Source organism: Zeus faber, assembly GCF_960531495.2.
Source record: "Zeus faber genome assembly, chromosome: 13".
Lineage (NCBI taxonomy): Eukaryota > Metazoa > Chordata > Actinopteri > Zeiformes > Zeidae > Zeus > Zeus faber.
The window spans coordinates 16061805-16079210 of record NC_137198.1 but is presented as its reverse complement, the minus strand read 5'-3'; the positions used below and the strand labels follow the sequence as shown (position 1 = coordinate 16079210).

The following is a 17406-nucleotide window of genomic DNA, read 5'->3' as shown; positions in this document are numbered from 1 at the left end:
AAATAGATCTAATACTTTTAAGCCGGCGCGGATTTCCTTTAGTTATATGGCATTTGCAATCTGTTTAACACCTTCAGTGAAGGATTTAGTTTTGAAACCACTGATTCGCACGGCTAATACAAAATTGCATGTTAGTGCTTTCTTCTGTAGATCAGGGCGACATTGCACAGCCCAAGTTTTATAAACCGTCCTGGTAACTCGCTAGGAAACTGTACTGGAACACTGAGTGTTGAGGAACTACAGTCTGAGGGAACGGAGGAGAAAAAGCAAAGAAACGGTGCCAGTGCGGAGAGCAACCTGTAAGAAACCCCAACCGCCCGCAACGCAACGTGTGCGTTTTGCTCAACACGACCGGGCTGACGGTCCTGTAATCTCTTAATGGCTGAGTCGAATCTGCACTGCCAACTGTGAGAATCAAGTAAGCGGTGGGATTTAAATCGGGTGTTCTGCTTTTGCTCAGGAGAGAAATAAAACCTACTCACAACATTATGTAATTGAACCTGCCATCAAGGCTTTTTTTGAATGACGCCGTGAAGGTATCCTCCGCTAAATGTTTGGTATACATTTGAAAGATCAGCACATGGCCAAGCGATTAATACGAAAAGCAAAGGAATGTTTTGAGTTATAAACAGATGTCGTTGCTCAAAATGTATACAAACAAACATGGGCATTAAAAATAAATGCTTTTTTTTTTTTTTTTTTTTTTTATACAAAGAAAACAAGATAACATTCTGTGCTGACCCTGTCTGGGTAATGTAGCGACAGTGTGAACAGCATGTGTGTGTGTGTGTTTGTGTGAGAGTGGGAATGTGCACGAGCACACGTACACTGTTGGACGATGCATAGGTGACATAGGAGATTCTGAGGTAAACCTGTAAGAAGGCATTAAATAAAAATAAATACTAAACAGCAGATTTAACAAAGCTGGCATTTAGTTCCAGCTCGTGTTCGTCCCAGAGCCCCCTGCAGGCCAGAGCAGTAACAGCAACGTCTTTATTACCATAGTGTCATCGAGTGAGTGACCAGGCTTTTGTCTAGTATGTACCTCTCTGCGTACAATCAGAGGCAAAGGCTCGAATAAGGCAAGTTATAAAAAAAACAAAACAAAAAAAAAACCAAAAAAAACAAAACAGAACATCATTCTAAACAATAAGGTGAATGCATCAGTATGGGTCAACACAAGTTACTTTGAAGACAATAAGTTAAAACACAAACAGTACAAATGACTGGGCTTCTTTTAAAATCATCCCTTGAAGAAAAAAAAAAAATGATAATTCATATACCTGTAGAAATTATAATAAATTCTCAACCCTTAAACAACCACAAAGAAATCAATATCCATAGTCCCTTCGTCAAATACCAAACCAAAAAAGGGAACTTGATGAAAACCTATATATACTTACGTGTATGTACAAGTACTGAAATAAAACATTTTTTATTTACATAAACACATCAGTCCCTGATCGATTAAGGCCAAAGTGCTGTAGATGTCCAGTTGATTCACATTGCATGAAGGCTGCTGCTGCACTTAAAATTCCTTAGCTTGCAAAAAAACAAAACAAAGAACAGTATATTCCAACACTCGAGGCCCTAGTGCCACATGTCACTCAAACATATAAAACCAATCAAATTTAGCATCAGGAAATAAAACCAGGCAAACCAAGTCTTCTGCAGCAGTTCATCTTCACCATTTCACAAAAAGAAATATTTTATCTACAGAAAATTCGAAATTATATGAGATCGTCCCGTTTCCGACGACGCCATGTAACACCTTTCCATCCTGAAAGAGTCTTGAGTGGCTCTCAGATGGAGCAGGTGGAGAAGGAACCAGCTTACCAGGGCGGCAGAGTGGGCCCTGCTTCTCTCCCGTTGAGTGAGAGGAGCCACAGCTCTGGAATGTGTGGGCGTGGCAGGGGTTAGAGCATCCCAAAGCCCTCGCTCCCCTCGCTGATCGCCAGCTTCAGCATCTTGTGCAGTTCCTCGTAAGAGTCATAGGTAGGGAGGCACAGCTGGTTAAAACTGAAAAGAGACAACCAGTCAGTGGATGACACTCCAATAAAGAACCATTAGAGGAATATGTGCGCACGCAGCACACACACACACACTTATTGTGATGGCTAGACAACTGGCTCAGAGCATCTCCAAAACAGCAGGTCTTGTGGGGTGTTCCATGGGGTTGAGATCTGGGAAATTTGGAGGTCAAGTCAACACCTTGAACTCTTTGTCATGTTCCTCAAACCATTCCTGAATATATTTTGCGGCGTGGCAGGACACATAATCCTGCTGAAAGAGGCCACTGTCATCAGGGAATACCGTTGCCATGAAGGGGTGTACTTGGTCTACAACGATGTTTAGGTAGGTGCTACGTGTCAAAGTAACATCCACATGAATACCAGGACCCAATCAAGGTTTCCAGCAGAACATTGTCCAGAGCATCACACTGCCTCCGCCGGCTTGCCTTCTTCCCATAATGCATCCTGGTGCCATCTCTTCCCATGTAAACGACGCACACGCACCCAGCCATCCACATGATGTAGAAGAAAACGTGATTCATCAGACCAGGCCTCCTTCTTCCAATTGCTCCATGGTCCAGTTATGACGCTCACGTGCCCATTGAAGGCACTTTCGGCGGTGGACAGGGGTCAGCCTGGGCACTCTGGCCCGGTCGTCTAGCCATCACAATTTGGCCCCTGTCAAAGTGGCTCAGATCCTTACGTTTGCCCATTTTTCCTGCTTCCAACACATTAACTTCAAGAACTGACTGTTCACTTGCTGCCTAATATATCCCACCCCTTGACAGGTGCCACTGGAACAGGAGGAGCAATGTTATTCACTTCACCTGTCAGTGGTTTTAATGTTGCGGCTGATCGGTGTGTATACACATAAACAAAGAGGCGGAAAGGCATTCCTTCGCTCACCAGGTATGCGCGGTGGGCAGAGTGCTGTGCGTCGGGGCAGCGATGATCTGGAAGGACGGGCAGAGGGTGTTGAAGCCCCCCGGGGGGAGCTGGGACGACCCGGTGGTGAACTGCAGCAGACGGGCCAGTTCCTCCTGGGTGAAGCTGGACACCACCGCCCAGAACCACTTCATCACCTGCATCCCACGCGACATACAAGAGAGAGAGCTGAGGACACAGCCTTTAAAACGAGCGCAGGAAGAACAGAAAGCGGGAATCTCATTTTTTTACCTTTTCTCTGAAGTGCCAGGACCCTCCGACGATCACAGCGTGGGCCTTGAAGTCCTGCACGTTAATGTCACCGGTGCCGCACATCAACAGCTAGCGGGGAAAAGTGCAGAATTAGTCATCCCGGGTACTATAGCGTTGAAATCAAAGAGAAAAAAAGTTATATTTCAAACATCGAACAGACCTCCAACTCATTCTCATCAAATATGGCTAACAGGTTCTCTGGAACCAGGTCGTTCAGGCCTGCAGCGGAACAAGAGCTCGGTCAGTTTGCGTGCCAGTTCAAATGGATACCACAGCCTTACACCAGGTGTCCAAACTGCCGTCCAGGAAAATACAAGTTTCCTCACCTTTAAGGAAGTGCTCCACCTCGTCCCTCACCTGGCTGGCCAGCCGGTACTGGGCCAGCAGGTTGAGATAATGCATCTTGTTTTCATTATTCACCGCAATCTGGGCTCCGCCCGATATTAGCTCCACAACCTGCGGGCGGTGGAGAACACGTTATTCTATTTGGTCTCTGCAATTTTTTTCCGATCATGCTGAATACTGAGCCCTAATAGTCCAGATAAAAACAGTTTCAGAAATATAGTGTCACAAATCGTTTTAGAAATGATTACAGGTACTCCTCACTTAACGACCTAGCTTTTTAATGACTGTTTGGACTCACGACCAGCTCTCTGATCGGTCCTCAAGCATCTCACCACGGATCACCCTTTATATACCATTTACTATATACACTATATATACTATATATACTCTATACACTATATACAATAAACACTATATATTCTATACACTATATACACTGTATATACAATAGCCACTATATATTCTATATACACTACATACACTATATATATACTGTGTATACACTGTATATACTCTATACAATATATATACACTATACACTGTATATACTGTATACACTCTATATAGTATATAAACTATATATACAATATATACACTGTATAAATCTCATCTCATCACCGTTCTCACATTCAGTCAGGATTCACTACACTAGCGTTCTGAATGGCCACGCCCCCTTACTGTGAAATAACACGGGTCCTTGCTTAACGACCTATTCCCAGGAACGGAGCTCGGTCGTTAAGTGAGGAGTACCTGTACATTTAAATTTGACCCATTTACCCAACCTCAACCCAACACTGAGTACTGCGGACATGAGTATCTCGTATTCAAATGAGCCATTTAGCTTCTTTTGTTGGGCCTGCAGCTCTCCTCCGACCAGGCTATAAATTGGGGTGTCTGAGTGTTCCTGGAGTGTTGCGTCACCTTCTCCAGCTGTCCCGCTTTGCTATACTTCTCCTCGGCAAACACCAGGTCCATTTCACTAACGTCATTGTTTAGGATGAAGCAGACTTTGGTTTTGTAGAATTCTTGATCGTCTGTCTCGAAGTACTGCCCATGGGAAATGTAATTAAAACAAAGGAAAACAACTTTGAGTAAACAAATCCTTACATCTTTGTTTGTAGAAGGGGAAAAAAAAGACAATGTAGTCTGTAGCTCTTGAGCCGTGCTTTGAAATCATAGTGTGCAGGGTAAACAGCTAAACATATTGGCTTGTTCTCCTTTAAAAAAAAAACAAAAAGAAAAACCAGCTAAGGCACAAGTCGGGTTTCTGGCCACAAGGATGATAGAGTGCAGCTGACGCCACAAGGTAAACAATGGAAGAGGGAACTTTCATCCAACTTCCTGTCCACAGGCCATATGCTCTGTACTCCATACCTTGTAGTTCATTCTGAGGCCGATGATTTGGGCCAGGAAGGAGCGGGTGAAGCGAGCCCGGACCAGCTGCTTGTAGGCGCCGCCCAGAGCCGACTCGTACAAGCACTTCCCCACCACGCGCCCCGCAAACTCGTACATCTTCAGACGCAGGTGGGCCGGCCGGTCAGCGTTTGGGTGCACCTGAAATGTGACGGTGAATTTTATTTTACATGATGGAAAACAAGGCAGACTGTGTGCTACTGTGACACATGGCAACCAATCTTAAAGCGGTAATCCATGAGATTATTTTGTTAAAGGGGAACTATTAAGCAAAACTAAGTTTCCAGTGCTTGTACACATACATTTTGGTCTCTGATGGGCCTACCAACACACAATCTGTGAAATAAGACAATGCAGTCAGTTTTTTGTGAGCTGTCGGTTTCAGAATACATGTCCTAAAACGAGCCGCTCAGCTTTGTGTCTCAATACTACTATCTGAGTAACTCGACCCAACGCCTGGAGCATGACTGGACCCGCTAGCATCGACGCTAAGAGCTAATCATGGGAAATGTGGTAGAGACCAGCACAAATCTTTTAAAGAAAGAGGAATTAATACCAACTGTCTGTGACAAACTGCAGACGAGGGAAATGTAAGTACTTAAAAATGTATTCTGTTGTATGTTTTTTTTGTGTGTGTGTGTTTCCACATGAACAGATTGTAGGTTGTAGGTAGGTTACATTTTGGCGTTCCGCTCCGTTTCTCCACACAAAACTGTAGATGTATTTTTTTTTCTCCCCGACGTCGCTGTAATTGAATGAAACAAAAAAGCCCCAAGCCCCGTAGTAACTTGCGGTGCTCTAAGCTCCGCGCTGCTCCAGACACAGCAGTGAAAGTTGGAACACTTTTTAAATGAGGCCTTGGAGACCTAGTATGAGGGAAGCTTCAGCAACTGGATTGCTTATTTCTCGCCTCAAATTTGTTCACAAACTGATTTTGGTGGACTGATGAGGTGAAGTCAGTGAAAGTTTAGGGGACTCAACTAACTTAACCTGGAAGCCATGCTCAAACACCATTGGCTCACAGAACCCGGAACTTGTGCTCAAACCCCATTGGCTTACAGAAGCCGGGGCCTCGGGAGGGGGGCTCCTCCCACTTAAACAGCCCATTTTCAGACAGGGTGGATTGGACGCATGTTAGAATGGCTCGAATGCATAATCTGAGTGGTGGAAAACATGTTTTGGGGACCTCAGAGACCATATAATAACTTGGTGAAAAGGAGCATAATCGGTGCTCTTTAAAAAAAACAAAAACAAAAAAAAAACATAATTGAAATTTAATATGAAACAGCCACTCAATAGATTTGTGTTATGCATGTGCCGTTTCCACGGACAATTGCCTTTACTGGCAAGAATGCAAAGACCTGGCACACTGCTAGGATGAAAAAATAACCCCACCACCTAAAGTGACCAAGAAAACCAAAAAAAAAAAATCAACTGATCAGAAGGCGTACTTTGGAGAAAAGGGCATCCCACCCAGATGTTGAAAAATAAACAAAAAACACTCAAATTAAATTCTGGGACTTGGATTGTAATTCACCCAACACAGACGATCTCGTGGATCGCCAATGGTTAACTGCGTCAACTTACCAGACCCTGGTTGTTGTCACTGAAGCGTGTGAATAACTGGTTGGACGTGTCAAACAGTGTCTTGCAGATCAACTCAAACCACTCCCTACGAGGCCCTCCCCAGTCCAAAGCTGTAGAGAGAGAGACAGGTGGGGGGTCAGAAGTTTTTTTTTTTTTGTTTTTTGTTTGAGCCCTTCGGTTACCAGAGTTAATAAATGATAAATGACTAAAACAAACCTTCCTCGTCCTGAAACACCACCTCAAAGTTCTTACTCCAGTCTGACACGGAGAAGTTCCTTGTAGCTTTCAGCGACTGAGCAAGAGAAAAGTAAAAACAGCAATAAAAACGCCGATAGAGGGAAGAAGCAAACTGATGAGAGACGACTGAATGATTTAATAAGCTGGAAGTAGAACAGAAAAAGCCTCACCGACTCCAGAATGGTGTGGCGTGTGATCTTTAGGCAGGTCTTGGTGCGAGGTTTCTTGGAGTGAATGTGCCTGAGTTCACGTTGGAAGAAATTCACCTTATCCTGGAACGTTTCAGAGCCCCCTATTTAATAACCATAAAAAAAATAAAATGAAAAAAAATTTTGAATCAGCGTTGACAACACAATCCTCGGAAGGGCAGATTTTTTTTGGATGAGGTGGTGATCTGACAAACCGATGTTCTTATGCAGGAAGCGGATGAAGGTGGCGGCCATGATGTTCCTGTCTTTGCAGCTGAGCTCCACAGGAGGCTGGATGCCGTCGTCCACCACCAGAGTCAGGTACTTATGAACGGGGTCGGGGCCGTGGTAGGTGAACTGAAGACCAGGAACGTGAGATATTAGGGGAGCCCGATCGGGTCGATTAAAATGACAGCTTGTCCGTTACTCGTGGTGTTTCACAGCAGACACTTCTGCTTACCTTAGTCCCTGGACAGACTCTAAAGGTGAAAAGGCGCCATGGAATAATTTTCAGGTAGAACTCCTTCACAGATAGTTGCTGTGTAACAGAAAACAACGTCAAAATCGGAATTTCTTGAATAAAACCTTTTCTCAAACACACACACACACACACACACACACACACACACACACACACACACACACACACACACACACACACACACACACACACACACACACACACACACACACACACACACACACACACACACACACACACACACACACACAATTATGCAAGACGTAGGGCTGGGATATATATTTATAAAATCTGGTGAAGTATTTTTGATTAATACCTTTTAATGATATTTTGGGAATGACAATTGGTGCTTTCATACATTTTTTTTTATTTACACACGAGAATCATTCTTTTTATGTGAATATTATGACCAAGCAGGTACAATAGGGAGAACATTCTATGACCTTCAGAAAGTATAATCACTTATTATAAACGATTTACTGTGATACAGCCTTAAAGACAACATTTAACTATATTACCACAACCAAAATCCTGGATATCTGGTCTCAGACCACAATGTCGATATTATAACAATATGCTGTACTGCCCAGCCGTAGTTCAAATTCAGCCAGAGCAAACATGTCAAGCTCTGGATCAAATCAACCCATATTGCGGCGTCTACTGACCTTTGGTGATATGTAGCAGTAGACCTTTTTTGGTTTCTTGACCTTCTCCGGCTGTCCCTCCACAGGGGAGTCGTGCTCTTCCTCCTCGTCCCCCATGGAGGGCCTCCTCTGCGGGGCCAGCAGGGCAGAGGCCGGTAGCTGCCAGGAGGAGCTGCTGTAGTTCCCGCTGCTGTAGAGATACGCCTCGAAGTAGATGCTGATCCCTGGAGTGGACACATTCTTCTCCACGCAGTTCTTCTCATTCTCTGTAGGAGAGGTCACGCCAACATCATGCGGGGGAAATACAAAGAAGGCGAGCGGGGCTTTTGTCTTGACAGAAAGCATGATATACACAAGGACTTCAGCTCCAACTTTAAAAATGCGTCCAAAGCGAAGCAACGGACTCTTATATCTAACAGATTCAGACGTTGTCGGCTCACCGCTGAGGACGATGATATCGAACTCCCCGTTGCTGAGCGGCTGGTCCTTGTAGGAGATGCGGGCTCTAAAACAGCCCCTCTTCCTCAGAGTCAGCTTCAGCAGAACCTGGCACTGCTGCTTGTTGGAGGACACCGATCTGCTGTAGTACTCCTCCAGGCCGTCGCCATCCACCGGACCAAGCTGCAGGGATAGGCACCAGGGTTTATTTTCAGTTGTGTCTTTACAGTCAAACTTTTCGTTACCCAACACAAATTCTGATTCTGAAAATTAAGCAAGTATGAGCCGATATGTGGATACGGACAAGAGTCAAAATGGAAAGGAACAGATAGGTTAAAGATAAAGACAACATAATATTTATGAATAAATATTTAAAAAATGTATTTTTAAAATATATTTAAAAAAAAATACTCAACTCAACCAAAATCAGCATATTCTTTCAAATAAAAGTACATTTTGTGAAGAGATTTTCTTGTTTTTCTCAGGCAGGGTCTACCAATAAAAGTAACAGAGCAATTTCGTTGATTTATTCCTTGTCAATTTTGTTTTTTTTAAAGAAGCTCTTACTTGCAATATTTATAATAATATAAAAATGATTGGGCCGTCATTGTAGTATAATGCTGAAAGTTAAATTTCCCATCTAAGAGAGTTACTATATCGTAAAATATAACCGATATACGACATTACTTGTCTAGCAATGTGCTGTGACTGCTGTTTTGTCAGTTAAGATGTAGGAAATCATTTGACATCCAGTTTTTCCACATCAACCAGGCAGTCCTGTGGCCAATTCGGAACCTGCAACCTGCCATTATCCCAATCTCCAAATGCTACCACGGCCTCCACCAAGCCCTTAGAATAACTTCCTTTTTCCATGAACTAACAGGCACAGTATCTGGGAGTTCATGCAGGGTTATATGGCTCAAGGTGCCCCATCGTGGATGGTAAATACAGAGTGAATACTGAGACTCCAGCTTCTCTGTGAAGAAGGATAAAATATACCCACTGAATATTCACACCGAAATTAGCGGATTGACCCGGGTTTTTTTAAACCTGGGTCAACCCGCTAAAAATAGGCGATTGACACCTTTTCCATTGCCAGGAGAAATGCCGTTTATTTCTGGTGCATCACGTTCGACGTCACGAACATCCCGGAAAAGGGGCGTGTCATGGTTCCAGTGTGATTGAGAACAAGACAGAAGAGGAGACAGCCACTTAAACAAACAACGACATAAAACTGTAATACTTGAAAAAAAAGTATTTTGAGCTGTTCAAAAGAATCGGATCATTCATGAACAACCCAACGCTACAGTAGAAGCAGCATGGAGCACCGATGCACACACTGGTCTTTCGGTGGTGGGGAGCGGGGACCGGTGGGGAGCGTGGGGGTTCTCTGTTGTGGTCCCCAGGTTGCGATCCCCCCCACTCACAACATATCACGGTCCCCCATGCAAAAAAAAAAGTTAATAACTTCTAATTTTGATTTTGGATTCTAAATCCGATATCAAATGATACACGGATATTCCTGTGCATTTATGCGCCAGTGTCCGGATTTTCAACATGCGTCAGTCACATTGCGCCGGTAAAGGGGCCAAAATTAGAGGGTCGACCCGAGTGTCTTGTTCACATCAGGGCCGATCGGAGGTGGAGCTGATTAAACCCGGGTTATTGGCGGGTCGTTTGACCCCACGACTGAACCCGGGTTTTTCCTTTCCCATTGATGACCAATGCCGGATGTTAGCTGGAGCTACTGGGTTTTTGGTGCCTTGAGAAAGGGGTTAAGGCTGGTGGTTCGATCCCACCCAGGGACAACAGCTTTCATGCAGTTTCCCTCCAGGGACAAATAAAATATCTGCACACTGGTCCTGGTGCCTTGTAGCCTCCAGGTCCCTGAGTTATCTAAACCCTACTTTCAGGGGTGGGGGCACAGGGAGTAGCTGGATTTACTTGATCATCAATAGTCTGAAACAGAAATCTAGGTTTGTGTTGATTGTCAGTAATTCACGTAAAGTTTTTTTTATTTTTCTGATTAGCATTAATATGTGAAAAACAAAAAAGAAAATCACAATGTTTTTGCCTTGTGTCTAAGATGTTTGATATGGCTTTTTGGTATTGGACTTTTCTATTGGGTAGCAAACAAGAGCAGTAAATGTGTCGGGTCATCCCTCATTTACAGTCCAGCAAACGATAGAAGAGTTTTGATCTCCTTACAGAATGGACATGGACGCTGTAGTTGGCCTCGTCTATCAGGGAGGTGGAGTTACTGGTGGGGTTCCCGTACTCGTCCCTGGGCTCAATCTGCAGGGTGTGCTGCTGGCCATTGGTGAGCACCAGAGTAGAAAAGTGATACGCTATCTTGGTCTTGGATGGGACCACTGTACCTGATATGGAGAAAATGTAAGGAAATATTTATAAATCAGCAAATTAAATATAGTGATAAATAAAAACTTTTATATATTATAATATAATATGACATAATATAATGTGAATCCCCAAGTAACATCAAACTGAAAAGGGGATAACCTGAAAAAAATCATTAAAACACAATATTTATTTACAATGTTGAAGAACCCAACAGAAGCCCATCACATTAAACTAGATGATAATGATGAGTAGGATTTGAGACCAAAAGCAAAATTTTTCTAATGAAACTCCCTTGTTTATGGCAAAATCACGAGGAGTTGTAGGTGATATGTTATCATTTTTGTGCGACATTTGTGCTTCACAACATGATGCATGTAATCAATCAAGTATTGCTAACCTTGTGATAGTGATAGGGGAACCAACAGAATTACTTAGCTAAGACAACGTAGACACTCAGTTCCATTGTTCGGACCCTGAAAAAAGCTGAACTGTCAATGAAGGTCACAAAAGCCATATCAACGAAGATCAATCTGATTTTGTTATTTGAAAAAAGAAAAAAAAAAAAGGCCTTAAAACTTATGTTCATCTAATCCCTTCGACAGGACAATCAATGCAATCATCGTGATGGGCATGTTGGACTCCATCAAACATAATAAGTGATCATACCCGGCTGGAATATTTTGTAGTAGGGGCTGTACGCTACGTTGAGGCCGCCCAATTTTACAGCAACCTCATAGCGGCCGGCCTTGCGGACAGTGAAGGTCCCTTTCACGACATTGGACTCAGGTTCTTGCAGGACCTCCTGCGTGACAGGGATGTCCAGGGCCAGCTCCATATGGGTGATGTTGACCCTCAAGCCGACAGGCCGGTGTGCAGGGAAAGGCTGGCCGTTCTTGTAGAAGAGCTATGATACAGGAGAAATGGTTGGATGAGCAGTCGTGGAATTTCTTGTGATTGTGGTGTAATCATGCAGCCTTAAAGACAACATGGTGCTATGTCGAGATGTTATGATATTGCGACAAAATCCCACATCGCTATATCGATATTTTATCTGATCTGTCGCCAAGCCATGATCAGGGCTGATCGATTCTCACCTGGACCCTAAAGCTCATAGTCTGTCCCACTTCCTGGGGGTCCTTCCAATCCCACGCCACCTTGCAGGAACGCGGGTCCAGGTAGTTTCCCCGAACATAGTCGTAGATGCTGCGGTCACCGCGTCGCCCCGGGTCCTCATTCTGCAGGAAGCTGACAACCCTCGCCGCAAGCTCACAGAGGAACTTGATGGTAAAGACAAACGCGATGATGGAAACAGTAATTCCACCTGGGAGACAAGAAGATGGGGATTACAAGCGGGTTTGGTAACGGCTCATTTATTTGCTTTGAGTCTGCCCATCCCCAAATCTAAATAGCTGTTGGAACACTCACCAATCACGTAAAACATTAGGTCCCTTATCAAGAAGCACAGCGCCACAGTACAGCCAAATATGAATGCTCCAGCTGAAAGACAATAAGACCGCATCCAAAACTTAGTCAATTTTGTATACAACAATAATACAGCACTTCCTGTTCTCAGCATGTAGATCAACGTTAGACTCAATCCACTTCCTTTAAAGTTTCAGAAAGTTTAATCTACACTGTGAATGATCTTTCACCCTGTTAGTCTAAATAGAACATTACAATAGATATAACTACTACCACTACCACTATTAGCAATCTCTGACGATCTGACTTTCAAAGGTTTGCTCTGCAGGCTGAACTGGAAAAAAGATCCTGATGTCATGTGACAAATACCACGAAAACCATTTGAAATTTCTGCCCAAACTCCGACATGTAGAACGCACATGAATTTGGCCGTCCGTGAAATATTTAAAAGCAAAGATAACAACAAAAGCCAATATAACTATGCAAATAAAACAGCATTTACCTTTGGAAGGAGAGCATATGTTTTGTGTGCATGTGTTGCACAACTTACAACTTCTTCACAACTTCCCTAACTCAACATCTAGTGAACATCGTTCAAGATACTGATGTATACACAAGGCTGGCAACATCAGGTCAGGATGAAGCAACACGTTACTTCTCATTACAGAACTGCAAGATATCAGAGGATCTGTGACTGTCAACACCAATACATGCAGCCATGTTGTAACATTTAAAAGGACCAAACCGGCGTCAAACTGGGCTTTGGTTCATTTACTAGTCAGCACACACACTATGACTTGTCCATTTTACAGATCATAGCTCACACCTTTAGGTGGTTTTAATATCGTCTCCATAGCCCCTTTCCCACTTGCACTAATAGCCGTAAATCTACCAACAAAGTTCCATATTGGCGTCATGTGGGAATGGGAGCGCGTCTCGATGTTGTGTAAAAGTCGTTCTATAAATCTTCCTATACAACCACTCTCGAGGTTGTATAATTTCTGGTATATTGCCGGAAGTGCTGTGAATGGAAGAATGTGGGAATGGAAGCAGTAACATTTCCGTAAAGCAGGGATGGAGCCAAATCCACATAAAGCACAAATAGCGGGTTTTTACGAATATTTATTACATATTACATTACGTACAATAATAAAAAAATAAAATCAGATCCATGGAGTTTGGCTGCAAAGACGAGAAACTGAAACACGTCCAGTCTCTACAGAGACAGGTCTTTGTATTCTTAAATTGTATTATTTTTCTTCTTAAAAATGTCACTCGGACCCTAGACGTGTCTTTTAGAGTTAGAGGTGCTGTGCCACCGTGTGGGGACATCAGGCGCAAGCGCGTAGCTTGCCCGCCGGGAGACAGGGAGATGATCACGCTGATTAAATAACTTTGGGTTTAGGGTTATTGTGTCCTGAACGGGGGCTCTGTCCTGTTTCAGTCAGCAGAGGGAAGAGTCTGTGGGGCGAGGAGATGGGGAGCGAATTGTTGGTCTAAAAAATTGTTCTGTTGCCTAGTCACGTGTGATATGAGACACCTCTCAAGCGAGCATGACGTAATGTATCCGGAACAGTCATCTAAGTGGGAACAGACTCGATACGGAACTTTTCCATGAAGGAGGCTATGGGGGAACGACTACCTACCGCCTTTGCCAGATATTTTTCATCCAGGGATGTTATGGATTCAATGTGGGAAAGGGGCTTAAGTTTGGGTTTTGGAAAACTGAAAATTCAAGCCTACCATAACATTTTCTCCTGGTTCTGCTAAAAAATAACGGTAACACGTATTTTTTCAATTTTCAATTTCACTGTATTTTGCATTTGTTAATTTCATGTTAGCAATGGCACTTTTGACTATTCAAATAGAATTAGCAAAGGCAAATGCAGAACAATTAAGTAACTTTGACAAAAATATGCGTTGGTGTTATTGTAAGGGGGACCATAATATTATTTGAAATTAAATATCTCCCCATATGGTTCAAGATTTTAAAAATCAAGTCAGGGGTAATGTACAATGAGTGCTGACTGTTAAACAGGCTTAAATTCCACTTGATACTGGTATGGTCCTTTAATATTGTAATTAATCTCTATGAGCCCAGGCAACGTAATCCAAGTCAGCCGACCTATGCCAAGACTGATGAAAGGCCAAACAAAAATAATAATAATAAACAAAAGGAAAAAAATACATTTTCACTCACCAAATGACCACTTCTCATTCAGACGCCTCTTGGCAAGGCTGTGAACAAGCCGGATTTCGTAGTCCTGGTCACGGCTTCCCCTGGAGGCCTGGAGGACCTTGATTCCTGTGGACAACTTGATGTAGTCTTCGTAGTAGTAGCCCCAGGCGGCCAGAGACAGTTGTAGCTGACGGTCAAATTGTGCTAGGTCATCCAGATTCAAACAACCTAAGGCCTTCAGCCTGCCAAGATAAAGACAATAAAGTAGAGCTCTTAGAAAAAGGATACATGCATAGACTACAATATTTAAACCTAAGCCTAGTCTCCAGCAATGCAACTCTATCTTGCAATATAATATTCCACATTGTTTCCAGGTTAAATTGATTGTTTTAAAAGGACAAGTTTGTCATTTTTTTCAACCCAGGCCTTAATAAAATGTTGGTTCCCATATTTTAGAATCATTAGTTCCCGTTTTAGAAAAATGTCGATTTAACAGGGATGTTTAATAGCTTCAGACTTTGTCCGATTTGACTGAATTAAATCACAGCGAGCAGCTTCAGCAGAGTGGTAAGTGTAAGCAAGGTTGTGGTATGAACAGTTATAAATGATGGCAACCAACATTTTAATAAGGCCTGGGTGGAAACTGGAAACCTATCCTTTATTTGCACACAATGGGGCTTACCACATACACACACAAAGCAAATATTGTGAGCGAACTCAGCATGACATGCCAACAGCAAGCGGAAAGTTTTTCTTGGTGTGGAAAGTTGCACTCATCTGATCAAATGACAAATGATTACAGAGCTAAATTAAGTGGGAAGGCTTTTTCAATCTAAAGTATCTAAAGTGCACATAGGATAGCGCTTGGTACGGTTCATGAATTTTTTATTACTGATCGGTACCAATAGTCACTTTAAAAATAATACCTTTTAACAAAATGAGATTACATGACACATTGACAACTGATGCAATTCTGTTAGGGATGTACAGATCTCAATACTGACACTGTGCACATGTTCATGAAAACTGATGATACAGAAACCAGATATGCTAACGTAACTTGACACAGTTGCAGCAAGTCTTTTAGGCTTAATCTTTGGAACTCAGTGACAGTTTCATGCTATTATCAGCTTTTGTTTAAAAACAGCAGTGTAAAAATCAATCAAATAAAATAATTGAACAAAGACACTTGAAAATCAGTGTTGTGCTTCCAAGTTGTCACCTATATTGTAAGTTGTCTGGTTCAATGCCATTAGGTAGTTGTTTCCTCCATAATTAATGCCCACTTCAGGGAACAAAAGACAAAGGTAATTAATTACTTGTTAATAATTCATTTATTTTCATAAATAATCACCTTAAAAATAATTGTAATACCCATATCCCATATTAGACACATTATTTATCCAGATTCATGATCTCTATTAACAATTAATTTATATTATTGTTAGAAATGCGATAATGTTCTATCTTTTGTAAATGACATTTTTTTCTGCTGCTAAAATGTTATGGTACTCCCCTCAGGAATAAGGAAAGAACTGTTTTCTCTCAGCTTAAACCGACTGTGCTGTCTATGTAACAGTTCCTAAAGAATAACTATTACTGCAGCGACACTGAAACACTGCAGCCTCCCATTCTCAATGTCACTAAGCTCAGCTGCGGGTTGGCTGCCCTCTAGTGGACATAAGACAATAAAACCTGTTTGCCCCCCTTCCATCATTAAATATATAGTCAAACTCAATTCAATATAAATGGGAGCTGAGGAATGGACTGAGCAGGGGAAAGACTGACACAAAACACATGGCAGCCTGCAATGATTTTCAGATAAGGAAAGCTAATTAAACATAGTAGGCTGGAGGGAAAATGGATGGATGGGAAAATGTTATAACACGCAAAACTTACGTAGGGTAATAGTGTTCCAGGCTCTGGGAGCAAAGCCACTCCTGGAATGCAAAGTCTCGGAGCAACTGGATGTGGGCCTCTGCAATTTCCCTCCACCACTGCCGTTCCTTCACAACCTCTTCCAGGCGACTCAGAACACTCAGGCTCAATTCCTCCAAAGTCTGTACATCTAAATCAATCAATCGATCAATGGCAGAAAAGCACATGGGCGCGCGCGCGCATGCGCGCGCACACACACACACACACACACACACACACACACACACACACACACACACACACACACACACACACACACACACACACACACTGTTAACGTCAGTGCTAACAACAATCTTATATGCTCACGACAACCAACCCATCACCCACGCATGCTATACATAAAACAAGAATCACGTACAGACAGGTCAATGCACATCAGACAGAAGTGCATAACAACACTACACGCTGTCTATTGTATTTAACTGCATGTACATGATGTTTTGTTTGTTCTTTACAGTTCCCTGATCTATTTTATGTATGTTGGTTTTAACATCTGAATGTTTTAACACCCAAATTGTATTTTCTGTATACACTTTCGAGTTCCAATTAAGTATCTGTCGACATGGTCGTTTAAAAAGACCCACTTGAGCACGATCAGAAGTAAAAACAAAAATCTGCTGACACTCTTGATCTCTCCGCTGTGATGCTTGGTGGTAATTTCAAATGATGACAAATTTCTCCACTGACCTTCAAACAATTGCCTGTGTTGGGAGAGGCTATGTCCTTGGAGCCATTCCTGAATCTGACTTTCTTTGCCTTTCTTCCAGCGTACTTCCCAGAAAAAGATCCACGAGACTGAGCAGAATAGGAAGGTCAGCAAAAAGCGGCGGTCCATCAGACCATCTTCAGCCTTCGCTCAGACCCCACCTTGTTCATAGAAGCACTCTGGCGTTCACAAAGGGGGCCGGACACGTCTCATCGAACCCCACACAGGAACGAACAAAAAATACCTGGAGCAAAC

The 17406-nt window shown here is 42.8% G+C and overlaps 1 protein-coding gene across 1 annotated transcript; it reads right to left on the bottom strand.

The window, feature by feature from the left end:
* Positions 1 to 1832: 1832 nt before the first annotated feature.
* On the bottom strand, positions 1833 to 17219 carry arel1 (apoptosis resistant E3 ubiquitin protein ligase 1). The gene is made up of 21 exons (XM_080012619.1): positions 17133 to 17219; positions 16404 to 16572; positions 14526 to 14746; positions 12329 to 12400; positions 11998 to 12224; positions 11570 to 11807; positions 10751 to 10920; positions 8545 to 8725; positions 8126 to 8370; positions 7440 to 7517; positions 7195 to 7336; positions 6962 to 7083; positions 6771 to 6846; positions 6555 to 6664; positions 4929 to 5108; positions 4476 to 4601; positions 3536 to 3665; positions 3370 to 3428; positions 3189 to 3278; positions 2919 to 3094; positions 1833 to 2019 (listed from the first exon to the last, which is right to left on the bottom strand). Exons 4-21 carry the CDS (start codon positions 12342 to 12344, stop codon positions 1917 to 1919), a joined length of 2469 nt encoding a protein of 822 aa, XP_079868745.1. The 5' UTR covers positions 12345 to 12400; positions 14526 to 14746; positions 16404 to 16572; positions 17133 to 17219; the 3' UTR covers positions 1833 to 1916.
* Between the last annotated feature and the right edge of the window lie 187 nt (positions 17220 to 17406).